The sequence below is a fragment of the Drosophila bipectinata genome, chromosome 2R (genome assembly GCF_030179905.1).
Source record: "Drosophila bipectinata strain 14024-0381.07 chromosome 2R, DbipHiC1v2, whole genome shotgun sequence".
Classification (NCBI taxonomy): Eukaryota; Metazoa; Arthropoda; class Insecta; order Diptera; family Drosophilidae; genus Drosophila; species Drosophila bipectinata.
Window position 1 is genome coordinate 8,632,278 of NC_091737.1, and position 24,607 is coordinate 8,656,884.

General features: G+C 46.4%; 5 protein-coding genes across 6 annotated transcripts in view; 3 read left to right on the forward strand and 2 right to left on the reverse strand.

Moving 5' to 3' along the window:
• The window catches only part of LOC108121264 (baramicin A1), a 49,189-nt gene extending 45,786 nt beyond the window's left edge, over positions 1 to 3,403 (reverse strand). Inside the window, exons 1-4 of one of the 2 annotated variants that reach the window (XM_070278915.1) lie at positions 3,245 to 3,403; positions 2,984 to 3,187; positions 2,415 to 2,920; positions 2,331 to 2,348 (exon numbers count right to left, since the gene is read on the reverse strand). In XM_070278915.1, the coding sequence (XP_070135016.1) occupies positions 2,340 to 2,348; positions 2,415 to 2,920; positions 2,984 to 3,187; positions 3,245 to 3,296 (771 nt within the window). In that variant the 5' untranslated portion in view covers positions 3,297 to 3,403 and the 3' untranslated portion in view covers positions 2,331 to 2,339. Of the gene's footprint in view, positions 1 to 2,230; positions 2,349 to 2,414; positions 2,921 to 2,983; positions 3,188 to 3,244 lie in introns of those variants that run through there. The other variant, XM_070278914.1, reaches the window with a different exon arrangement.
• Positions 431 to 2,383, forward strand: LOC108121262 (N-acetylglucosamine-6-sulfatase). The gene is made up of 4 exons (XM_017235263.3): positions 431 to 523; positions 577 to 1,303; positions 1,360 to 1,991; positions 2,048 to 2,383. The coding sequence occupies exons 1-4, from the start codon at positions 521 to 523 to the stop codon at positions 2,189 to 2,191; spliced, it is 1,506 nt and encodes a 501-aa protein (XP_017090752.2). The 5' UTR covers positions 431 to 520; the 3' UTR covers positions 2,192 to 2,383.
• A 7,458-nt stretch (positions 3,404 to 10,861) lies between the features above and the next one.
• LOC108121218 (uncharacterized) lies at positions 10,862 to 15,373 on the forward strand. Its single transcript, XM_070278052.1, has 2 exons — positions 10,862 to 14,453; positions 14,512 to 15,373. The coding sequence occupies exons 1-2, from the start codon at positions 10,933 to 10,935 to the stop codon at positions 15,287 to 15,289; spliced, it is 4,299 nt and encodes a 1,432-aa protein (XP_070134153.1). The 5' UTR covers positions 10,862 to 10,932; the 3' UTR covers positions 15,290 to 15,373.
• On the reverse strand, positions 15,353 to 16,606 carry AttC (Attacin-C). The gene is made up of 2 exons (XM_017235354.3): positions 15,899 to 16,606; positions 15,353 to 15,841 (listed from the first exon to the last, which is right to left on the reverse strand). The coding sequence occupies exons 1-2, from the start codon at positions 16,225 to 16,227 to the stop codon at positions 15,442 to 15,444; spliced, it is 729 nt and encodes a 242-aa protein (XP_017090843.2). The 5' UTR covers positions 16,228 to 16,606; the 3' UTR covers positions 15,353 to 15,441.
• Positions 16,607 to 16,646: 40 nt separating this feature from the next.
• Positions 16,647 to 20,585, forward strand: LOC108121314 (myosin-2 heavy chain). The gene is made up of 2 exons (XM_017235353.3): positions 16,647 to 19,553; positions 19,614 to 20,585. The coding sequence occupies exons 1-2, from the start codon at positions 16,746 to 16,748 to the stop codon at positions 20,271 to 20,273; spliced, it is 3,468 nt and encodes a 1,155-aa protein (XP_017090842.2). The 5' UTR covers positions 16,647 to 16,745; the 3' UTR covers positions 20,274 to 20,585.
• The last annotated feature ends 4,022 nt before the right edge of the window (positions 20,586 to 24,607 follow it).

Sequence of the window (24,607 nt, forward strand, 5' to 3'; positions counted from 1 at the left end):
TTAATATTTCATATTTATTTAATGGTTATTTAATATTTAATGGTTGTTTTTATTAATATTAAATATTAATATTTAATATTTAATAATATTTTAATATTAGTGTCTTTGATACAGCTTTTCGGATAACAAATATTTCGAATTATGGCGCCAACATTTTAAACATGGCGCTTAACAGTACGGTGAGTGAGCATTTACTTTACAGAGACAAGCTTTACATTTACAGTGGTGGCCGAAACAGTAGTTAAGCCTTAGTAGCACTTCTACTAAACTAGCTCCTTTTATATTTTCTGCGTCTTGTTTTGGGGGGTGTGGCTAAGTATTTTCTCACATCCTACCAATTTTAAACATAATAATGTAATTCTCATGCGTAAACCATGCTTTTAAGCTTGACTTTAATGTTGATATCGTTAAACTTTCAACACTACAAGATCCCTCTTCGCTGCGTTTCCAACACTGCTGGTCTAAGCCGGTGTTACTTCATTGATTAACGATAATTTATTAAATAATTTAAAACGGCTCCATGGTAAGTTATATTTAACTTTTCTGAGACTTTATTTAAACTATTTGTCCTTTAAGATTGGCCTACAACTCTTCATAATCCCACTAAGTCTGCTGGGCTTGCTTCATGTTGGGATGTCCGAGAAGCTCCCTAATATTGTGCTCATCCTCACCGACGACCAGGATGTGGAGCTCTACGGGATGCATCCGATGGTAAAAACCATAACAAAGATCGGTAAAGAAGGTGCAGCTTTCTATCATGCCTACACACCCACGCCCATTTGCTGTCCAGCCCGGGCCAGCCTCCTTACCGGAATGTACGCCCATAATCACGGAACTCACAACAATTCCGTCAGTGGAGGCTGCTATGGCTCGCGCTGGCGTACTTTAATGGAGCCGAGATCACTGCCAAAACACCTTAAGCGCCAGGGCTATACAACCTTCTTCGCTGGAAAGTACTTGAATCAATATTCCGCCTCGCTGACGCCCGGGGGCTGGGACCATTTCTATGGCCTGCAGGGAAACTCTCGCTACTACAACTATACACTGCGCGAAAATACGTACAATGTTCACTACGATAAGATCTACCTAACCGATTTGTTACGCGATCTGGCCGTTGATTTCCTAAAACTCGCTACACAGTCTGAGAATAAGTCTGACGAGAGTGATGAGGATGTGAGACCGTTCTTTGCTATGATTGCTCCACCGGCGGCTCATGCTCCCTTTACACCAGCTCCGCGTCACAACGGGACGTTCGACAAGATTAAGGCTTTACGAACACCCAGCTTTAACAAGCCAGTGGATGGTAGGGATGGGGAAAGAATTTTCATAAGATTGTACTAATTCTACCTTAAATTCCAGATAAACACTGGCTGGTGCGATCCTCCCGGCCCCTGCACAACAAGACCATCGACACCATCGACACCTACTATCGCAAGCGTTGGGAAACGCTCTTGGCTGTTGATGAACTGGTGGATGAGGTGGTGAACACTCTAAACCAGACCGGCGTCTTGGACAACACGTACGTGATCTTCTCATCCGATAATGGCTACCATGTGGGGCAGTTTGCACAGCCATACGATAAGCGTCAGCCTTATGAAACGGATATTCACATACCGTTGCTAATTCGGGGACCTGGAATCACTCCCGACAGTCGCATTGATAGCGCCGTCAGTCTAGTGGACTTGGCTCCCACCATTCTGTCCTGGGCCAATGTTTCTATTCCATCCTATATGGATGGCCACTCCTTCCACGAGATGCTCATGGAAAGCCCTAAGCCGCTGGTGGAGCGCTCCATGCTTATCGAATACTGGGGCGAGGGTAACCTCAATACCTACAACGCCAAGTGCCCTGGATCTAATAAAGATCGCTTGGCAGAGTGCACCCCCGATGCGGAATGCCATTGCCAGGATTCGTGGAACAATACATACGCTTGTGTCCGGGAAGTTCGCTACAAATTGAATCGCATTTATTGCGAGTTTCACGATAACGAGGTAAAAGACTTTTCTTAAAGACTAACCAGGCCTTTATAAACTTCTCTCCATTCTAGCACTTCCAAGAGGCCTATGATCTCGACCAGGACAGTTACCAAATGACTAACAGTGTCTATGATTTGCTGCCAATCGATAGAGCCCTGCTGGGATTGAGGCTCAAGAATCTGACTCACTGTTCTGGTAGGGAGTGCTTTGTTTGAAGCTCGCGTGCCATCGAAACCGGAACTATACTTTTAGTTTCTTTTTAATGGAATTTATTACATATAGAATTTATGTGATTTAAGTAGCTATGAACGTAGTATTTACAAAAGCAATATATTATATAGACAAGTTATTTTTGCGCCTCGCTTAGGAGTACTATAAAGTAGAAAAAAAGATAATTACAAACGGAATTCGATTTCTTTTAAGATTAGGAATACTTACACGCTGAGTGCCATGTCGTCCAGAGACGATTGCATTTCCATTTTGGTCCAAAGAAACAGTGCGACCATCAGGGCGCTTCCAAACAGAGACCTGGTCATTCCACACACCGGCCTGATCCCCTCGAGCCACAAAGTTTTCACCCTGGACGCGGGGAGAACCGCGGCGGCTGCGTCGAACCACAAATCCTCCGGGTCCGAAGTCAACAGTGCGATCAGGACGCTCCACGTGGAACTGGGGGCTACGGCGACTGCGATGAATATAGACGCCACCGTTGCCAACGATGACTCCACGATCCGGACGCTGGACGACGAGCTGGGGGCTGCGGCGACTGCGCTGAATGGAGAATCCGCCATTGCCGACATCCACAGTGCGATCGGGACGCTCTACGTGGAACTGAGGGCTACGGGGTGGGCGAGAGCCGGCTGTCTGTCCTCCATAGAGACCATCCGGGCGAGCGGGACCCAAGTTTTGAGCCGTCAAGCCAGGGCCGCTAATAGTGTGAGAGGCTGGAATGGGGGATTCACTTTTTATTGAAACCCAAACCCTCTGAAAAGATTTAAGATTCTTACCGGGTTTCTTGCGGTTCACATAGGTGTTGCCTCGTTCATCGGTGTACACATGCTCACCCCTGGATGCCGAGTTCTCGAACTGACCACCCACGCCGGGCACCGAGTAGGCGCCTTCGTTCTGGCCCCTGATGTAGACCTGATTGCCAGGTGAACCGAAGACGTGAGGTCCGTTCCGGCCATCATATGTTTGTTGGGGATCGGCAGCTGATAAATGTAATTTTATAATCTAAGGTTTTTAAAATTTATTTAATAAATTCTCACCAATGCAGAGCAAACCGCAAGCTGAGATGGCAATTAATAGAAAAGATTTCATTATGATCGATTGTAAAGCTCGGCTTCGACTGACAGACCCCAGTAATGCCTGCTCGCCATTTATAGCCCCCGGGGTTTCTATCAAATTAGCGGGCCGGCAATCTTGTTTACAGCGATATGGCTCAGAATTTCCCAAACGTCACACTGCTCCGATCTGACATGGCAGTGCGACACCCCCCTATCTGGCTCTACCATTAAACGCATCTGCATAATCTATAGAAGCGATCTACCTGGAAATAAACGTGCTTGAATATAATATATTATGATTGTTTATTTGGAAGAGCTTGTAATAACTAGTTAACCTGCCACAACCTGATCTTAATAAAAGTCAAGCTATGAGAAGAATATAATATCACTTACAGTGCAAGCACTTGCCAGACATCACGTTTGCGATGGAAGATGGAGTTGGCCAAAAAGTATTTGTTTCACCAATCAATGGGAAAGGCTTTTAGCCACAGACTTGGGTTACCTGGGGTAAGAAGGTGTCTTTGTAAAGGGGCAGTGAACAAGGCCTAAAGGGAACTGTTTTATATTAGTAACTCTCTCTTTTCTCTGCATCTCCCTAGTTTTGTTTCCCTCTTAGCTAGAAGCCACTGTTTGGACCACCTCAAGGCGATTCCCATTTGAATACAGACTGTCGCATGCATTGTCTTCTGACCAAAAACCAAACTCGTTCCGTTGTGGCAACTCATGTTTATTTAATCTGATCAATTGGCGCAGCGTGTCACATAAATTTGAACAATTTCAAGAATGCACAAAATTTGTCGGTTGTTTGTCTTTCCCCACTGGATCCCCACTGGACGCCCGGCGACAAATAGACGACACTTGTGGCCAAGCCACCGCCTGGCTAGAAGCTCCTGGCTTTTGGCCATGACGGGTGGTGCATCTCAACACCTTTTCGGCCAAATGAAAAGAAATTGCCTGTCCCACCCTGGGATGCTTGAGGTTGCCCGCCGGTCCTTGCCTCCTATCTCCTGTGCACGTGCCCAGGATGTCTCTATATCCTTCGCTTCATTCCACCCCTCCTCCTCCCGTTGACTACTACATACTTCAATGCAATTGCATTTAAATCAGTTGGCCGTGTGCTCCTGCGTTGTTTTTTCTATCCTTGTTGCCTTCCAAGCTCTCAGTTCTTCGTGTGTGGCCGCCGTTCGTTTTTCACATAAATTATGCAAAAATTTTCCAACAACCGAATTGGGGAAATAGCACTGGGAAAAATAGAGTTTCCAATTTATAGAAAACGTGACTTAAGTATAGGCTTGAAGATGATAAGAGTTTCATTATCAGTTTATTTATTTATTTGTTTAATATTTATTTACAAAATACGGTATATACTTGTATAGGAAATATCGCACCCGGTGCGAAATCTTTCAAAAGAACCATATAAAAATGTTTTAATTGAAAACTTTTATAGTTTTAGAAACAGTACATCAACATTTTGAAATATGTATGTATGTACATATATCCGCCTTTTAGACTTGAAAATAATACATTGTCAAGTAATGTTTTTAAAATATTTATATAAAACTTATGAAAGATCAGAAACATTACAGAAATATTTAAAAAAAGAATGAACGTCTGCATATTAGATTTCAAAGTAATTTTAAGAACTCTCCCCTTAAAAATTCCACCAAAAAAGAGCTTTGTTTGGAAATACTATATTTATATTTAAAAATATTTCTACATATTTTTGAAATTTTACTTAGACCCTCTGGTTTTCCTCAGTGCTTGCGGCTTGTGCGCCATTTGTTCATTTCGAGACCAATAAAATGAAGCATTTGAAAGTTGTAAATATGCTCCTGCCAGGACATAGCGTACCATATACAGTGTCTGCGGCTCGTAAACTGTCGGACAGCATTTTGTCAGTAATTTTCTATTTTGTATTTGCGATTTGTGTGGCGGCGACCGCTTAATGAATTGCTTGTGTGCTCCTCGCCCTGCATATGCATAATGCTCGCTAAATTTGTTTATAGAAATTGCATTTAAATAAGTTTCAAATTCCGCACTCATTTCATTTCGTTTTAGCATTTTTTTTGCGGCCCGAGGCGGAGGAGCAATAACAATAGCGAATGGCGGAAAGTTTCGTCCTTTTCTTTTGTCCTGTTGGGTAACATAATATTTTACTCAGGGAAAGCACAGGCACAAAAAAAAAAAATTTGTTTGGCCAAAGGACGAAGGGACCGTCGCGACGGACGGATGGCGGAGCTGCTGTAAAATGGGAATAGAAAAAACAAACGAAATGGCTCGTGCCATGTCATGTTTTGTGATGCACGAGAGTCCAAGGATGCGCTGGGTGTCCTTTTTGTTGCCCCTTTGTCATGTCGCTCATCTCCACCCGCACCCACTCGGCTCCATTCGCGCCACTCCCGCCATATCCTTTTGCCCCTTTTTGTGCATTCGCCGTGACAAGGCAAACGAATTGAGGCATAAGTAGGAATCGCTGTAATATTTTCAGGCAACATCCCAAGTTGTATGGCCAGCTTGGCTATCCCCCACCTGCCCCCACTCCCCACCTCCAAAAACACAGAAAAACTTGAAGCCAAGACAATGCGACATAATCGAAAAACAACAGACGGACGGAGTTCGCGTGAATTATGCTGAAATTGTGAAGGACTCGGGAGATAGATCACGGTACAGCCCGGCTGAAATGTTTACTTTTGATTGACTGGACTGTTTGACAAAACATCCTTTTGGCTGGGATTAGAAGTGTCCATTTGAGCGTCAGATAAGGGCGTGAGACGTATTTTAAATATTTTTGGAAAGTTACTTTTTCTGCTCCTCTGAAGGGCCAAAGCTTAAGCCAAATCGATTCTAATCCAAATCCCTGTCAACTGCGATTGTTCTAAGCCATATTTCAATAGTTTCTGCCGCCGGGGAGTATGCTGCATTTTGCGGCAATCCAAAACTGTTGCATACTTGGCAGCTGCACAGATATGCACACCCCAGATGCCTCATCTCTATATGTTTTCTATCCTTGATATATATACACTATTATAGTTGGACTATTTATCAATTTATTACGCGAACGAAAAAGTTTTTTTTGTCCGACTAAGCTATAACTGTCGCTATGTATCCGTATCTGTGGCTGCCCCCTCTGACATTGTTCAATGCTCATTGGGAATAAGCCAAGTGTGCGTGCCACAAAATTAGCCAGGCACATTCCTACATGCCAGCATCAGGTGGCCGAGCTTTGTTAACGGATTTATGCAGCCATAATAAAAGTTGCGCGTTGCAAATTGATTTATGGAAGCGGCAGATAGCGATAGGGACGGAGCAAAAGCGCGGCAAACAATTGCAGATACTGTATCTGCGCGATACAGCATCTCCGAGGACGACAGCACTGTAGTCGGCCTGGAAAACTTTTAATTTTCTAAATGTATTCGCCGACAGAGAACTTGATGCCTTCGATACGCAACGTCCATAAAGAACCTAACCGACTGGAGAGCCAACCGTCATGGGTTAAGGTTGGGTCCTGTGTTCGGGGGCGTGGAGGCGGCGCACATCCGTCCCTGAGAGCCAAGTTGCAATTTAATGCCGAGGCCAACGTAAAAACTGGAAAATTATGACCAAAATGAGAATTTAATCGAAATACGTGAGTGGAAAAATGAAAATTTGACTGCAACTTGGGAACGCGTCTGACTGGCCGAAGAACATAGCTTTTTCAGCGCGTCTGCTTCAGGAAAAGGAATGCACTCACAAAAAAGGGTGGCAGGTATACCATTTATATTTTCTTAAGCATGATATATTTTTTAAAAACTATTCTAAGATAATATCTTGTTTAAAATATTATTAAAATTATTTAATTTATTTAATTATTTTCCGTGTATAAACACCAAGGCAACAGGCGTTGGGAAACAGCACTAAAGTACCAACTGCAACCTCATGCAATTTTTATCATGGCCACAAACGTTGCAGCTCCTTTTGGTAGCTGACTGCCGGAGCATCCTGGAATCATCATCAACACCGTCTTCATCTGCTTACGCGTTGCCTTGAGGTCGGTCCCTGGTACCAGTATCGCCTCCTTTTTCTCCTCCTCCTGCCACACATCTCTTCACCTTCATTTTGCGGCTCCAGGCAATAGCACAAATTAATGCCGCCGACACTGACTCTTGCTTTCTTTTCGCCAGAAGAGAAACGCCTGTCTTTACCTCCGCATCCAGGGCCAGCGATGCTCCGCATCTCGGTATTCCCACCGTATCTAGTTGCAGTTGTTTCCACCCGATTCCCATACGCAGCGAGGCAGACAGACAATTCTCAAATGAGTCAACAAACAGTAAAATGGTTTATTTTATTACGCACCAGGTAGCCCAGGATTCAGCCGGGAGATATACTTGGGCTTGGTGTTACTTTAAGTCTATACGCCATTCTCAGATGTATTTGATCTTTAATTACTTTTCATTACTTTTCTTAAAAATTTTGATAAAGAAATAATATTAATTCATGATTACATTTATACAAACGAGATAGAATCAGTGCGTATACGTAATATTTTTCACATTTTATTTGAAAAAAAGTTTTGTTAGGTATACTTTTAATAAACGAACTGGTCAAGGTAATCTCATGAAACATACAAATTGTATAATTAGTATACTACAGCATCCGGTTTATCACCTGCGTGGACTGCCGACTTCAGCGATATGCAATACATATGTAGGCAACTGGGCGGATACTTAATATTTTTATTTAGCGGCAACAGTGCGCCTACAGAATGTGACTTGGTGTGGTAGTTATAGGGTACACCTAAGACACTCCTGCATTTTGTTTTAGACATAATTGACTGCCATACAAGCTATCCAGCCCCGTAGGAATAGGTTTTATACCAGATTTGTACCCGCAGTAAAAAATTTTAGCGATGGTCACTATTGCAAAACAAGATTTGGGATAATTAATCGATAAGAGCTTGAAGGCGATGTCATCGAGATCTTTCCATCGCCATTAAGATAAATACATATAACAGAAGTTCCTTTTTATTATCCTTATATGTATTTTATTTTGCTTTATAGCCTTAAATCGACTTTGAATAATTTATCTTTTAGAAACCTTTTTAAAACCTAATTCTTCTATTTAGAAACTTAAAAGACACTTGACTCGCAAGGAACGCATAAACCACCAATAATATGCAATAAATGCATTTAGGCATTTAATATTTAATTCCCAGCTGGCAGCATCCGCTGCTAATTGCTTATAATTAACTAAATGACAGCCGGACGCGGACGTGCTGGCAACTTCATTTGTAGCCCATAAAGCAATCACATGCACTTGCACAACTATAAAAACTTCCTGTCCATCCTGTTCTCTGGGATCCTGGCATCTTGCTCCTTGCCTACTTGCCTCCTTGCTAGCTTACTTCTTGATTCTGGCTTTTGGTCTCTTGAACATGTTTTCCTGTCCGTCCGTCCGTCCATCCGTCTGTCCCTCTGTCCCCTTCTGTGTGTCGGGTACTCCTTTTTCCGGCTGTCATTCCATTGCCATTAGCCTGGCCTTTACTACTTTGCAACATTTCCTTTTGCGACTTCTTTCGTTTGTTGGCTCGCAAAATTTTTTCCGTTGCCTTTTGGGTCCAACTTTTGGCAATTTTCCATATGCAACACGCAACAGACGTTTTTATGTTTTCTGTGTGCGCCGCCCATAAAAAAGTAAACGAGCAACATCCGAGGAATTGGAGGCAAGTCAGCGTCACGGCCATGGCCTCAACAGTTGGCCCTGGCCAGGAGACGTCGGCCGGAAGGGATGACAATGAATTCAGTCACTGCATGGCCAGAGGGCTAGGGGGCTTCGGGGGCTAGGTAGCTGGTATGGCAGTCAATTATCGAATTAATTTAGTTACCCAGTGTCCGGGATGTGGGCAATGGTTTGAATTTGCACTTCATTCAGATCATAAATGCGAATGGCCATTACTAGAATCGGGGATTATGACGACTCGCACGGATGTCGCCGGAAAGCCGGAATTCAAATTGTTTTTACCAGCTTTCGGCCTGATTGTGAAATTCTGCAATTAATTAAATTACCCGGCGAAATGAAATTTTTGTCGCTGCAAGCAACAGCTAGCCGTTGATAGTCCGGAGGGGGAATTTTTGCCGTATCCTGCCCTGCCAGAGTCCTGTCCTGTCCCCGCCCTCGCCTGTGGCCTTGTCCGTGTAATTGATGCGTTAATCCGCATATTGACAGCGGTTGCTGTGGTGGCTTTATGGAAATATGCCCCCAGTGCCCAGCCTCGTGTACTTTGCGTACATATAGTACATCCAGGATATCAGCAGCGGGCTCTGTTTGGCACTTGGCGGGCTTGTTAAAAGGATTTATGCAGTGCATATCGCGGCAGTGCATATCCCGCCGGGGAACCTGCCATCGCGACTGGCTAAGTAATTTAATTACATTGCGGCCCGTAAAATTATCGCAATATTGTTTATTGGCCAGCCAGGCTTGACGCATTTTGTGTGGCATTAATCGCAAATTCTTCGCCGGGGAAATGTCAGACTAATCACAGAATTTAAATGGAAAATCTAGTCATAAAAGAAGGATATTTTCTCCAATTTAATTTTAAGCCTCAGCTAGTTTGAGAAGTTTCTTAGTTAATATGATTACTAGAAATACAAAAGCCAGTTTCATTGTTGAATAAAGTTCTAAACTTGAAGAAAACACAATCGAATCCTGGGAAAACTAAAAACTGGCAATCAAAAAACGCGGTTAGTCTTATGGATTCATGAGTGTATTCAGAACTAACAGCACCCACAATGGGTTTATTCACACATCCAATGCATTGTGTTTTCCAACTGGCTTATGGGGAAAGGGTGGACCTGGGGCTGGCTTTCCCCAAGTTGGGTGGGAAAAGTTTTAATCAAACGCGAATGAGCTCTGTGCCCGCTAATTACATTAGTTGCTGTGGATGCTGCAGTTGCTCTCACTGAATGTTTGATTATTTTCAATTATTTCGAGCCGCGTATTGTGCTGACTTTGGCATTGACAACGGGCAGGATAACACACCCACCACATCCAGACCCACATCCACACACACTCACAGTACAGACACTGGCAAGAGGAAATAGGAAATGTTATTGTCGGTGCACATCTCCACACCATTTCCATTTCCATTCCGAACTGATTCAGTGCTTCGAAAACTTTTGGTATAAAACAAAAATCTGATTTACATGGGCGTGGAAACAATACTTTCTGACTGGTGGGTGGAGCGTGGGTTTAAGGTGGTTGGGTGTTGAAATCATTTTTACCCATTCGACTGTGTGTGTGGGGATACAAAGGACATTTCATGTTAAACAGCTGTCGGAAGCCGCCGGCGCAGTCGTCGTACGTGTGCAAAAACTTGACACAATGCAGTAGCAGCTTCTCCAGGACCTGGGCGAACGGCCAGAGGGGTGTGGCACTGGGTGACATTGCAACTCTTATCGGTCCACATTGTCAAAGTTGTGCGGCAGACACCTGTTGCCAGCCAGAAAATGGCAAAACTCAACTCCCAGTCTCAACAAAATACACATTCTTTAAACAATCTGGTAACAGAATTTAATAAATAATTTTAAGAAAAACGTTTTTGATGATATTTTAGGGGAAAAGTATTCCAATCAAGTACTTTCCGACTTTCCACACTTCTCCAAGCGATCAAATAAAAACTAGAACCCGAGACCAGGATGATTTTCCTACAGCTCTGGTGGGCACTGATGGTGCTCAGTGGCTCTAAGTCCGGATCCGGCACTGACTTGCAGTCTGCGCAGCCCAAGCAGGACCTGATCCTTCCCGCCGAGGAGAACAATAAGCTAAGTAGCTTCAGCCGGGCGGTGGAAAAGGCTCGTGGTGAGCTGCAGGAGCTAAAGTCCTCCTATTCAGGAGACCTGCAGGATCAGGATGCTGGCGAAAAGTTGCAAACCCGGGAAAGACGGAACTCCATCGATGATATGTTGGCCAACTTTGCCGGCGGCAGCGAGAACACGTCCTCTGAGGCGGAGAACGAGCGATCCTTGCAAGAGGCGGCGGATGCCTGGTTTCGCGAAATCCAAGCCAACATGGCCAAGGGCAAGGCAGTGGAGCAGATGCCGGAAGAAAACGAGGGTCTAAAGGAGGAACGATCGACAAAGTCCAAATCCAAGGCCAAGGAGATCATAGACCAGCATGCCAAGGCCATGGCCAGCACAGAAATCGGCAAGGTGAAGATGAAGTACAAAGAGATGCCTCCCGACACGGTGATACAGAAGTTCGAGGTGACCAAGTATCCTTTCCGATCGGACGAGGGCGGTCTTACCCGGCTGGACATCAAGCTGAAGCAGGTTCACCAAATCCTGAATGACCAGGAGAACAATGATGCCCAAAAGAAGAAGGTGGACCAGGAGCTGCGTGAAAAGGGTCAAATATCGATTATAAAGTTGCCCGAATACGGGGATGCCCCCGTGCCGGAGGGCGTCTACGAGAGAACCTTGAGTCGCTTGGCCTTTCCGCATATGCCACCCGACAAGCTGGAGCACGAGGCCAACTATAAGCTATCCAAAATAGAGCAGGAGGCCTCCGAGAAGGCCATGAAGGCGGCCAAGCCTTTCGCCAATGCGCTGGACGAAAAAGAGAGCTCCCAGAATCTCAAACCGAAGAAGCGCAGCTCCATATCCGGCTTCAATCCTATGAATGAGATCAAGCTGAAGACCAGCAGTCGCTTGATGCTCAAGGGCCTGGGTCCCTCGCTGCCCAGTAACAGCCTGATGGACATCCATCGAAACCACATAGTAGACAATATGATTCGCCGCAGGGAGCTGGATGAGACGCAGCGTCAGCCGTACTTTGGTGTGGAACAGGAGGGTGACGAGGAGGTTCGTCGCATCAGTCCTGGCAGTCCTCAGTTCGAGGGCTTCGAGTACATGCAGAGCAATGCTGGTCCCAATCCCCTGATGGATGCGCCTCATAGTTATGATTTCCGGCTGCCGCAATACGATCGCTTCCATTCCCTCAACCAGCGACAGATGCCCAATGTTCTGGAGTACGAAAGGAGCAATCGAATGCCACTGGACTTGGAACGGGTTAAGAGGGAACCATCCTTGCTGACATCGAATCTAGAGGCCGAAGAAGATCAGAAGGCCTTGGACCATGACGAAGATGCCAAAGTGGGCTTAGTGGAAGTCAAGGGAGGCGAAAGTGCTCTCGATTCCAGCCCCAAACTCAAGGAATCCCAGAAGGATATTAAGCTTGAGGAGACTCCAGAGGAGGTCAAGCTGAGTGAAGAGCACTTGACAAACGCAGAAACCAAACTAGAACCTGAAGCATTGACCATGGCCCTGAAAGGCGATGAAAACATCCATGTTAATCGTGAAATGCCCCTGGAGGACAAACTCAAGGACGATGCCCTGGAAATGGCCGATATAAAGCCGGAAGCAGAGTCTCCAACAAAACGCGAAATTTCCGATACAGCTAGTCTGAGTTCCGAAAACGAAGAGAGCCCCGATAGCGACCAGGAACTGGCCTCCAAAGTGGGAAAGTCCTCCAAAGTTGGAGCTGTGTGCGATAAGGCGGATAATGTTCTCAAAGTCAACCTCAAGTTGAAAATGCAGGAGCCTGCGATCAAGGTTCCGCGGGACAGCCCGGAAGCCCACAAACGAGACGTTCAGGAGAGTGTGCCTGCCGTTCCGAAGGTAAACCCTGATGCGGTAGTCAAGCTCCTGGCCAATGAGATCTCCTTGGACATGAATCGAGGCAAGAGGCAATCGGAGAGTCAGCGATATCGCAGGTTTTCCCGTCGACAGCGGCGTTCAAGGAGATCCTTGGACGCAAAGGAGGGCCCGCCTGCTAATCCCGGCCAGCAATCAGAGCCAAAACCAGAGCAACACGTGGTGGCCAAACGCACTGCCCAACTGCTGGATGACTTCGAGGACCACAATGGAAACCGGGTGCACTTCGGGGAGCTTGGCAATGGCATGCTGACTCCAGACGTCGGGGATAGTGTCGGAGCCAAGCCCATGCATCAGCCGGAGGAGCATTACGACGAGAGAGAAAGGGCCGCCCATGAGGAAGATGTGGCGCACATCTATGATCATTCAAGAAACATGGTGCCCATGATGCATCGGCGGCCAAATGTTCAGGTTGTTCAGGTGCCGATGCTCCAGCAGCAGCTCCCGCAACTGCAGCTCCAGAAAGTACATTTGCCGAAATTGCAGCTTGTGCAACCATTAGCGTTGCCACAGCCTGTGCAGCATCAGCAGCAAGTGCCGCAGCAGCAACAGCAGCAAGTTTCACAGCAGCAACAGCAAACTCAACAGCAGCCATTGCAACAACAAGAGACCGTTCCACAGCAGCAGCAACCAGTGCAACAGCAGCAGCAATCAGTGCAACAACAGCAGCAACCAGTGCAACAGCAGCAGCAACCAGTGCAACAGCAGCAGCAACAAGAGCCGAAAGAGCAACAGCCCCAGCAGCAACAACAACCTCAAACACAGGCAGAACCAAGCTTGCAACGTCATCCAAACGAAGCGACCTCCAATTTCAAGGCCAGTTTTAATTTAACACACTTTTTTAATGAACTGCAGAAACTGCAAAAAGTCCAGCCACCACCGATGCCCGTGGCACAAACTCCAACGCCAGCCGTTCCATCGCCAGTGTTTTCTAGCAAGACCCTATTTTCGCCGTCCTCCAAGACCTTTGGAGTCCATCGGTACTTTGGACCCTTCAAGCTCAAGAACTCTCCCATTGTCGGTGATCCTTGTGCGACCATCAGTCCCAACTGTGTCCCGGTCACCACACCTTCCCCTTCCTCCTCCCCTTCCCAGGGAAGCCAAGAAGGTTGCCACGAAGGTGCCTGCTGCACTGGTCCCGATATCATGAAACTGAACGTCTCCATCAACGCCAATGTCTGCGGCAATCCCAAGACCAAGCAGTTCTTCGGCAATGGCTCCATCAACTTGCAGCCCGGCTACAGGGACGAGGCTAACCTAAGGTCTGACTCTGGTCAGGATTTGCACATCCAAGTCAAGGATGAGCGACACATCCGTGAGACGGGGGAGGAGTCGAAAGAGGAGGATTACGGGGACTTGAACGAAAAGGAGAGTGACTCAGATGGTCACCGCAAAAAGCCCCTAATAAAGTGGCCCAGGAGGAACAAGGAAAAGGTGAAGGCTAATCCAAAGGAAACGTGCAAGGAGGCTTCAGCGGAACCACCTGCCAAAGATGAAACAAAATGGTAGGTTTTCGTTAGATTTCGAAAAATTGAAATTTATTTAAAATGTATTTTCCGACAGCCATCGGGGCCATCATAATGACTCTGAGGATAAGCCCATGTCCGAGAGCTTCCAAAAACTCCTCACGGGCAAGACATCCGAGGATATTGTGGCTGCCGTTTTCGACGCTGTGGAAAACGATCCTGGAATGGATCGCCTCCTGGGGGTCCTTGAAAGAAATCGCAAGTGTCTGAACAAGCGACCCAAGAATTTCTATCAAATTCGTAACAACAAGAACGAACAGTATCTTAAGCAAACGGAGACTATGGTCCGGGACACCATGGTGGCTATTAGTGATATAATCGACCAGCAAGTGCGCCAGAGGTCATGCATCCCCTTGAGACCCGATCTATTGGAGTTCTACAAACTGATTCTGAAAACCTCGGAGGAGCAACAGAAATGCCGCGAAAAGCGGCAAAGTTCCATGCGGAGTCTGGCTGAAGATTTTAGCCAAGATGTGCGTTTGCTGGATCCCAGCAAGATCAGTCAGAAGTCCAAGATTGTCAAGAAGTTGTTGCGGCAATACGAGGAGTTGCCCGCCGAGGACCAACAGGCGGCGTCCGGAGTGCGGGACGAACTTCTCATGGACTTGGTCTATCTGCGAAAAATGGCTGACACGGCGGAGCGCGTCCAAAGGAATGCCCGCTTGCAGGAAATCCTCAAGCAGACGAGTCTGGACGGGGGCCTGGAGAAGAACGTGAACCCAGAGTACTCGCCTAGGTTTATAAAATTGCTGAAAACTGCCGAACTTTTCAAGGAAGCCGGTGAGCAGCAGGCCAAGGAAATTGTTGGTCGTTAGCTTACTTTGAATTTATAATTACTTTTCGGTTTGTTTCTTTGAATGATTTTTGATTTTTATTAATAAAAATTGACTTCGTTATTTAGTAAACTGTTTTTTTTAAATATTGAAATTATAAAAAAATTTGAATAAATAGGAAAAGCTTTCCAATATTAGCCAAAGTAATGGGAAAGTCCCAGATTACCGCCCAGATCTGACTGCCCCTTGAAAGGTCCACTAGTCCATTTCGAGGCCGTTCCGCTGAGGTCCAGCCTGGTGTTGCGGTCCTGGGACTGCCAGAGGTTGGCTCGTCCTCCGAGTTCCAGCTGCTTGCCCAGTCCGGGAATGTTGCTGTGCGTCAAGCTGGCTCCATGGCCACCAATATGCGAGTAATCCAAGCCAGCTCCATTCCTGTCGAACTTGAAGCCATTGGCAAGCTGATTTTGGGAAGCAAAGGCCTTGGCATCCAGGTTGTGGACTCCGTTGTTGAACAGATTGGCGGTGGCCGTCTGCTGGAAGCTGTCGCGAACTCCAGGGGTATGGGTTTTTGTGAGTTCCAGGCCATGACCATGACTGTGAACAAAAGGATAATTTAATATGTATATCATAGCCATAGTTTGCTAAACTCACTTGTTGTAACCCAAGGTAGCTCCACTGGTAACTGGAGTGGAAACAGGACCTCCGGTCTGGGTATTACCAGCCGCAAACACTTGGCCCACCAGGTTGTGCTGCGGAGTTCCTATCGCCTTGGTCAAGTCCAACCTGGCATCGGCTCCGCCACTGGGATTGGAGGTCAAGGACCCGCCCAGCACCTGGCGACGCACCCGGATGGGCTGGGTGGAGACCGGTGGAGGTGGATAATAGATCAGTGGTTGGAAATACGGACCTTCAGGGATCGCCGCCGCAAAAGACGCAAACACACAAATCGTGACCACAAATAAAGAAACCAGTTTGCTCATTCTGCTGAGATGTTTTGCCTTTGCTGATTGACTTGGGATGACTGTTTTGAATGTGGATGCTGAATTCGAATCGATTCTGCCTTATATAGCAATCATATCTTGGTGCTAGTGATTCCCTCGAATTATGAAAGGGATTTACAATGCGAAATCTCTGCGAAATCGAATGCCTTATCAGTGCAAGATGAACTGCCTGGGAAGTGGAGTCCCCGTTGGAACAGGTGGTTCACATTCCTGATAAGAGGTGTTACTGCTAGAAAGTCCCCTGAAATTAATTGATGGGTGATTTTTTATTTTTAGGGGATTTAAGAGGATTGCGGAAGCATAAATATTATTTATAATTTTCAATTAAAATTATGGAAGTAATAGCCTTTTATATAAAACAAAGTAAAAGAAATATAAATATTTCTAAATTACTGAAAGTGACAACCATATCGTAGCTTTGTTGTTTGCTTCTTTTTAATTCGTTAATTATTATTTTTTTATTTGCATTGAAAAAATAAAAAACCGAATAGTTAGAGATGCAGTATCCCCTGCTCCATCGCAGCACCCAGATAACGATGTTGCGGAGGCAAATCAAGCGGAAGAGCAAGGAGGTGAGACGGCAGAAGCGCCGGGCCAGACGGCGCCTGGAGCTGATGCGCCGCATCCGGGAGCAGCTCCTGCGTCGCGTCCAGAGCTCGATCGAGTCTCGAGAGATGGAAGCGGAGGAGGAGCGCCGGGAGCGGGCGCGCCAATCGCTAGGCGCCTTGCTAAGGATGTACAGGCGGTGGCTACAAAGCTGGTCGAGGACCTTGAGGCAGCAGCGCCGCCAGATTAGCCAGCAGGAGCAACTGGAGCTGCAGCTGCAACAGCGACTCTACATGCTGCGGAAGCAGCTCAAGAAACGGAGAAGGCCTCAGCACATGGTTGATCAGTGCATCAAACGACTGGCCAGGGCGGTGAGAAAATGGCAGAAGAGTTCCGAAATGCATCCCCTTCTGAAGGGTCAAGACAACATCTGGGAGATGGAGGCGGTGGAGGTCCGAGAGTATCTGACCCATCTGCACGGGAAGCCACTGAAATTGGGAAAAGCGAAGCTTCGGAGATCCGTCGGGGATATCGAGGATTTTGAAATACCAGACTTCAAGGTAACCTACAATGCTAGGAGGAAGACGCGACGGCGTCGCAAGTTTCCAGCTGATGAAAAGATTCAAGACTTTTCAAAGTTCTGGGATGCCGAAGTCCTTCAAAAGAAACCCAAGTCATACCCAAGCCACGGGACTCTATCGCATAAAAGCGATACAGATTGCTCATTTAATCCCGATCATTTAAGACATAAAAAGAGCTTAGCACATAGAAAGCTTTACTCTCTTCCGCCAATGGTTACATTTAAATCGTCTCTAAATGTTTTCCAAAGCAAACAAAGTTTACGAAAATCCTATCCAAGATTCAAAGAAAAAAAAAGTCACCCCTCAAAGAAGCCATCGCTAGACGCGCTGCAGCGACTATTAAACCAACTGCAGTCGATAAACGCCGAGAACCCGGCAAGAGGTTCTGGCAAAAGTCGGAGGGGTCGACATCATAAGAGAAAGATCAACAGGGCAACTAGTGCCGACACCCTTGTCGGGGCGAAGGCCACAATACTGCAGAAGAAGGTGATCAGGCTGAGGAAAAGACGAAGGCCCCAAAAGATATCCAGTATGGAGGCCAGGCTGGAGGAGTTTCGTGAAAGATTCCATGCGGACCATAGAAAGCCAAAGCATTCTAGTAGTGCTACCTCCGGTGTCGGCCATGGTTGGAAGAAGAAAAGGAAAATTAGCTATGGTCCGCCACATGAAACAATTGTTCAAAGCGGCGATTTCGACTCTGACATAACAGATTTGGAGAGGGATTACCACCATAAACAAAGAAAAACGAAAGGATCTATTGAAAGCGAGGAGAAACCCAGCTCTTCGCCAACCGTATCCGATACGGGAACTGAATACATGGCCAGAAGATTGAGAAAATTGAAACGACGACAATATGTCGAAACTAGTCCGTCTGTTTTGAGCCGAGATACCCAACTATCTGTCGCATCGTTCAGTGAATCGGTCAAGGAAATCATTTTGTCCGATGATCCCCGGGGCAGTCTTCGTAGATCTTTTCGCGATCGTAAGCCCCGGGGGTCCTTAAAGCGCCGACCTGTGAAGGGCCGTTTGTCCCTATCCATTGGTAGAAAAGGGCAAGCCATCATTGCCAAGCCATCCACCAATATTCCCATACACTTGCGTGGTTCAGATGATGATGCTGGAAGCAGTGAAAGCTACAGGATTGGTCAACAAATTGGAAACAGAATTGGCGATGGAATCCGGGGGCAGATCGGCTACAAGCCGAGAGCGAGGGCACCCGTGGACCCTAGCAGGGTTCCGGTGATTGATATGGTCACACATATGGCCAAAAGTCAAGCTAAACAGGTTACCAAAGTGACGTCCAAAGAGGCGCTTAGGGAGTCACTAAAAAATTCTGAGTTTCCTCAAGAATTTATGGATTTGGATAAATGGGAGAGAGACAACACCCGGGAAACCTTGGATTCAATTCCCCCACTGGAGCTGGAATTAGCCGAGCAGAGCAGATTCCGTGTGGAGGACATGAGCACAGATTATAAGTTCCGGCGACTGCAGAAGTTCCTCAAGGATATAATCGAGAATAACACCATCATGGACTATGTGGCGGACACCAATGAACTCATGAAAGTGGTGGGCAAGCACGAGATGTGGAAAGACCTGCAAGATCTTTACAACGATTTGGCTGCCCGGGGTGTCAGCCAGGAGGACAGCAAAAAGATTTTGGGCAACAAGTACATGGAGTACCTAAAGAGCATCCTCAATGAATTAAATTTGGCAAAAAAGGCCCTGCCCCGCCTAATACCGCCACGCGATTCGGAAAACAAAGTGATCGCCATCCCGAAAAAGGACCATTCGCATCTGAAGGTCGACCATCTCTTGACAAAGCGTACCCTAAAGAAAAGTAAATCAGTGGCTCAACACGAGCCTCAGCCGGATGAAAGCGATAGCCATTCCCAGGGATTGGGGACACCTCACCGTCGACACCAGGTGATGGATGACTTGATGTTCAAGAAAATAATTGAACAGGAACTATTAGCCGCGCGTCTCGTCAGGGAGGAGCGTCGCCGAAGATTGCTAGCCTATCCTAGTTTCTCCCGCCGATTCAGTTCCCATTCGACATACAGCAACAGATCCAACTGGGATGTGGCCCCCAGTGAGGAGGAAAATATCCGGGAGGCCGAGACGCGATATTCGGCCAAGAATCTTCAGACCATACTGAACGATCATACGCTTATGTTTAAGGTACGCAATCCACTTCCAAATAGATTTTTCGATAACCTTCATAGTGTCTTTCCATCCCAGATCAATGAGCAAAATCAAGAGATCGATAAGGATGATAAACTGACTACCAGGCATCCCAAGAAAATACAGAGGCACAAAGGCTCTCCTGTGGAGAAGCCCTTGAAGATCAAGCAGACTAGGAAGAAGCCTCAGACCACATATGCTGTTAGGGATACCACGAAGAGACAGCGGCGTCAGCTTCGGCCCACTGAGGAGTTGTTCTACTCGCCCAGGAAGACTTGTCGTCAGCAGAAGATTAGTGACTTCGGGGAGCCAACGGAATGTTTAGGTTGCGTGTGTCTAAAAGAACCTTGCAATTCCAATTACTATGAAAAGTGTCCACGTTGCGGTGTTCCAGTGGAGGTCCCGCAACCACCTTCCACGACTCTCTTGGCCTGGGAGAGCAGCCAGGATATCTTGTCTCAGGGATCCATCGAGGCGTGTGCCAAAAACGAGTGGCTGCTGAACACCACCGAGGACATCTGCGTACGCTGCGGCTATGTCCATCCCAAGACCAAGTACTGCCCCCAGTTGCCGGTCTGTCCGCTGAGGACGAAGCCGCTGCAGCAGATAAAGCGAGCCCTGGTGGACCAAGTGGAGATGCCGGAGTGGCCAGCGTTCTCTTCACCCGCCGGGATCCTCAAGAAGCCCACCCATCGCTTTCGAGTCGTTGATCCTTAGGCCGGGAGTAGTAGTTGCATCAGGACAAGTGGCTTTCAAAGTTTCAGGAGCATCCTGAACCGGAAATGTACGGATATGAGCCACCAAATCAGCCGGCTGGGGCGAATGAAACATTTGGTTTAAGTGCTAAATAAATTCAAGTAATGAGTTTGCCGCTGTCTGTGGGTGTGTGTACTTGTGTGTTGTTAAATGCTTTGCCAAGTCTCATAAAATATGCAAGGACCCTGCCACACCCACACTCCTGCGCATACCAGCCCGAACACGCATACGTTGCACTCACGTACAAGGAAAATGTCTGCGGGCTTTTAATACACTTGCTCCTGCTCCTTCGGCTCTTCTTTATGTTTTCTTTTTTGGCTCAAAGCTTGAGGGGCTGGATGCGGGGCTGCATGCAACTAAATTTCATCGTCGCCTTCTTTTTTCGGCCAAGTTTTTAAGTCAGGCCATTGCTGTAATGGAATTTTATTGCACACTCGCATTCTGTTTGCGCAGGCGAAACATGTTTCGGGCATTTTCATAAATGAAAACGCTAAAGGATTCATCAAATAAAACAACGAAGACTAAATACCCTTAAAGGACTGTACCTAAGTGATTGCTGGAGATATAGTAACTATCTGAATTGCCTGAAAATTAATTAAATACCAGTGGTATGGCAATCTGAATAAACTCTTGTTGAACCGCAAATGACAAGATTTTCGAGAGCTGATACAAGGGGCTTTAAGCCATAATTAAAGCACTTGCCGGACCAGCAATTGGCCAACTGTCGAACGCATGGCAATAACATTTCGGGGGAAATTGATGCTGGCGATCAATCATTTACCAGCCTACGGAAACTTCCAAAGGACACCGCCGGGCACTTGGCCATTCTGTGGCCCGTGGCAGCATTTTCATTAAGCCAGCTCTGCCTCTGCCACAGTCTCAGTTTCAGTTTCCACATCCGCATCCTTGCCCACACTACTGCCTCGTCCTCCTTTACCGTCACAGATTGTTGGCAAAAGGACTTGGACGTAAGCTGAGACGTTTTCATTTGCATTTTTGTACAAATCGCCGGGGGGCGGAATGGGTCTGAGCGAAAAACAAACTGCCAAAAACCGAATTCCCAGTCTAGTGTCCGCAAATTGCCGAAAAAGGACTCTCCGACTGACTGACTACAAGTCCTTTAACTGCGCTCGATTTGCGATGACTGCTGTAACATTATCTTGTTTGCTCATGACACGCGACCAGGCCCAGAAGGTCCTTCTGCCTTCACGTCCGGATGTAGCCGGCTATTGTCCGGCATTCGAGGAACTCCTAGAAAAATATACTAGAAAGTGAAGAGGAATGACTAATTTTACTGATAACTAGAATTATTTTTATAGTTTTCATTAGACTAGTTACTCTTTTAATAATATTACTTGGGGAGCTGCTATTTTTTGCAGTGCAACTCCCCCGCGGGAGGCCAATCAGGACTTGCAATGTGCGATTTGTGATTTGCGTTTGGCGACAGGCTTTTGTCATTTGGCTGCGGGTCTCTCGCTGGCAGAGTCCTTTGTGAGTCGATTCCGATGGCTTGTCAAAACAAGGAGAGCAGGCGAAATGAAGCATACAATTGTTGGCAATTTGCAACTAAAATAGCCATTGTGATTGCGTTTTATTAGCTGTCAAATTTTAATTAATTCCCAACATCTTTTTGGCCAGGCTTTATGCATTCAGTTTTTTGTCCTCCCTACCCTGACCAAGAATAGACTAAATCCTCAAGGCAAACGCACACAGGACACAGAACTCAGGACAATGGGCCTGGAACACAGGCACACACAAGGAGCGGGCGCACAGTAATTATTGGGCTCAGGTGTGGGCAGGACATGGAATATAAGTAGCCATAAAGGAGCAACAAATTGGACTTCTCAGGGGTAGGGTTTTGCTTTGCTTTCTTCCTTTTTTTTTGGTTGGTTGGCAAACAAGCCACAAAGAGAAAAGCCATAAGATAAATGGGCTAACTTAAATTAGAATGGCTTCCAGCCGAGAATTGTTAAATGGGGATGCTCCTCGGATTCAAAATGTGAATGCTCTGTCACGCCGAACCAGTTCCAGGTGAGGTTTATCCTAGAAAGCGACCTGGCAAAGTTATGGAATAATAGATAGTTACATCCAAGGGGATGTTTGGAGAAAAAAAGCTCAAAGCCTGAGCCTGATTTGGCAACATCCTGCTATCGGAGAACAAGCCAAGTTTAGAAGGAAATACTTACGATAACTGCAATTTGCACTTAACCCTTGCCAAACGCCGCAAGTTTCTTGGATCAGGATCCGGCTCTGTCGCCTAGGACTCCCAGCTCCTTGGGTTGGACAATTAAAGGAGCACACACACTCTCCTCGCCCTCGCCCGCCAACCAGCTAACTGACTCCAGCTAACCACTCCAGAGCCACTTGAAAAGTTGGCCGCAAAGTGCGAATGCATAATTAATTCCAATTATGAGTTTACCCAACAACATCGGCAACATTGGCACTCGCCTTCGTTCTCGAGACGAGACAAGATGCGTTCCGGGGCAACTTCACAGAGCTAGCTAGATGGTTGCCTGCATGGGGCATCAGTGGGGGCTCGGGGAGGACTTATCAGAGCATCGACAGCCGGGTGATACACCTACCTAACCAACCCACAAGCCCTGCATGCCCCTGAACTTTGATGCCTGCGACAGTCAACCCGTTGGATGTTCCTGTTGCTGTTGCTACTTGTGATGTTGCTGTTGCTTGTTGCATAGTTCGAGTGAGCCAAGTGCTTGGCATGTTTAAACACATGCTCAAGTGTCATTTAGACAGTTATCCGAAGGAGTCTCGGTATCTGGGATCTCGCCTTCTCAGACAATTGATGGCCCAGCGAGCTAACTTCAGCCTCAATTACAAAATGCTAAAAATTGCAATATCAATAACATTTTATGTTGTGCCGCCCCGGCTGGCGGATGGCGGCAGGAGGGTATTTTTTAAAGGTTTAAGGGTAACAACGAGTACCATGGCTAAGTGTTTTTGGCCGCCGACAGCCTTCAAAGCAGCCCTCACTATTAACGGAAATGCATTCTGGCATTCTGGCTTCTGTGTGTGTTTTTTTTTTTCGCTTTCTGGAGAGCAGTGCGTCGCGTCTGCCAGGCTCAAGTGTTTTAATGGATTTTCTAGGAAGCAAATACACACCCACACATGTAAGACCCCGATTATGGAGTTGGATTTCTTCTCATCACTCGCTTTCCATAAAGTACATAGAAAATACTCTCGTTGTTCAAGGAATGTCAAGTTTTCAGGTCTCATGTTTTCCATGTGACATCTCTGCACATGCATCAATCATTTTGGCCATAGCCCCCATCGCCTTCGAGGCAATCTGCGGCATTAAACCAATCAAAAAGAAGTTGAGTTCATAAAAGATAATAAGCTGGCTTAGCCGCATGCCATTCAAGGACTTAAGTCCCGGGGCCGCAGCTGTATCCGCATTCGCATTCGCATCCTCCCTCGCCTTTGCCTCTGCCAGGACTCTGCGGCAGTCCAGGGGAAAGCCTATAAATTTGCAGATTATTTGCATATTGTGTCTGCTTCACTGGCACGTTTATATATACTTTTTTTTGTATACCTTGTATTACAATTGGTATAATTTTTTAAAACAAAGCATACTTGCTGCAGAAACTAATGTAAATAGGGGGCATAAATATCAAGGGAGGCACAAGAAGAATGCAACGCAGATTTGTTTAAATGAGGATCCTTAATAGATATCCTTTCCTATAGTCTGCCTGTCTGTTTCTGTTTCTTAGCAACTCGTCCCTTGAACACTGTTTAATGAAATTCTCGAGCCGTGATGGTCTGCCTTGAAAGGACTGCTGACAGGAAATGCTAATCCGCAGGAAGTCGGCTGCAGTTGATAAATGAGTCATTTGCTTAGTAATTTAAGCGTTCATTCAATAAGCGAACTGGCCAAAAAATTGAGAAGGGCTGCTGTCGCTGGTGCTGGTTCTGGTTCTGGTGCTGGTGCTGCTGTTTCTGGGGTCAGCTCCAAGATTTGTGTAACCAAATACTCATTACATAAGTTGGCAGGACGAGCATGAAGTAGAAACTGGGCAAACAGCACTGCAAGTTGTAGGCACTGAGAGAAAAGGACCTTATCCAATAGTCCTTATTAGACCTAGAGAGTAAAACTACGTTTCCCTGTGTAAAAATATGCTGATATGGAGAATTCTTTCCTGGGGGATGCCAGTCCTTTTCCATTCTGTGTGCCATAGTGTGTGCGTATGGGTGGCATGGGTGGGTGTGAGTGCTAGTTAAGCCAAAAACAAATATTGACAGGCAAAGTCAAATGCTTGACGTGACGGGGACGTGGTCGG

Coding starts and splice junctions, on each gene's coding strand:
- AttC (XM_017235354.3), bottom strand. CDS start 16,227: ATGAGCAAACTGGTTTCTTTATTTGTGGTCACGATTTGTGTGTTTGCG. Junction 15,842..15,898: donor GCTACCTTGGGTTACAACAA/GTGAGTTTAGCA, acceptor TTTTGTTCACAG/TCATGGTCATGGCCTGGAAC.
- LOC108121314 (XM_017235353.3), top strand. CDS start 16,746: ATGCAGTATCCCCTGCTCCATCGCAGCACCCAGATAACGATGTTGCGG. Junction 19,554..19,613: donor ATCATACGCTTATGTTTAAG/GTACGCAATCCA, acceptor TTTCCATCCCAG/ATCAATGAGCAAAATCAAGA.
- LOC108121262 (XM_017235263.3), top strand. Junction 1,304..1,359: donor CTTTAACAAGCCAGTGGATG/GTAGGGATGGGG, acceptor CTTAAATTCCAG/ATAAACACTGGCTGGTGCGA. Junction 1,992..2,047: donor GCGAGTTTCACGATAACGAG/GTAAAAGACTTT, acceptor TCTCCATTCTAG/CACTTCCAAGAGGCCTATGA.
- LOC108121218 (XM_070278052.1), top strand. CDS start 10,933: ATGATTTTCCTACAGCTCTGGTGGGCACTGATGGTGCTCAGTGGCTCT. Junction 14,454..14,511: donor GCCAAAGATGAAACAAAATG/GTAGGTTTTCGT, acceptor ATTTTCCGACAG/CCATCGGGGCCATCATAATG.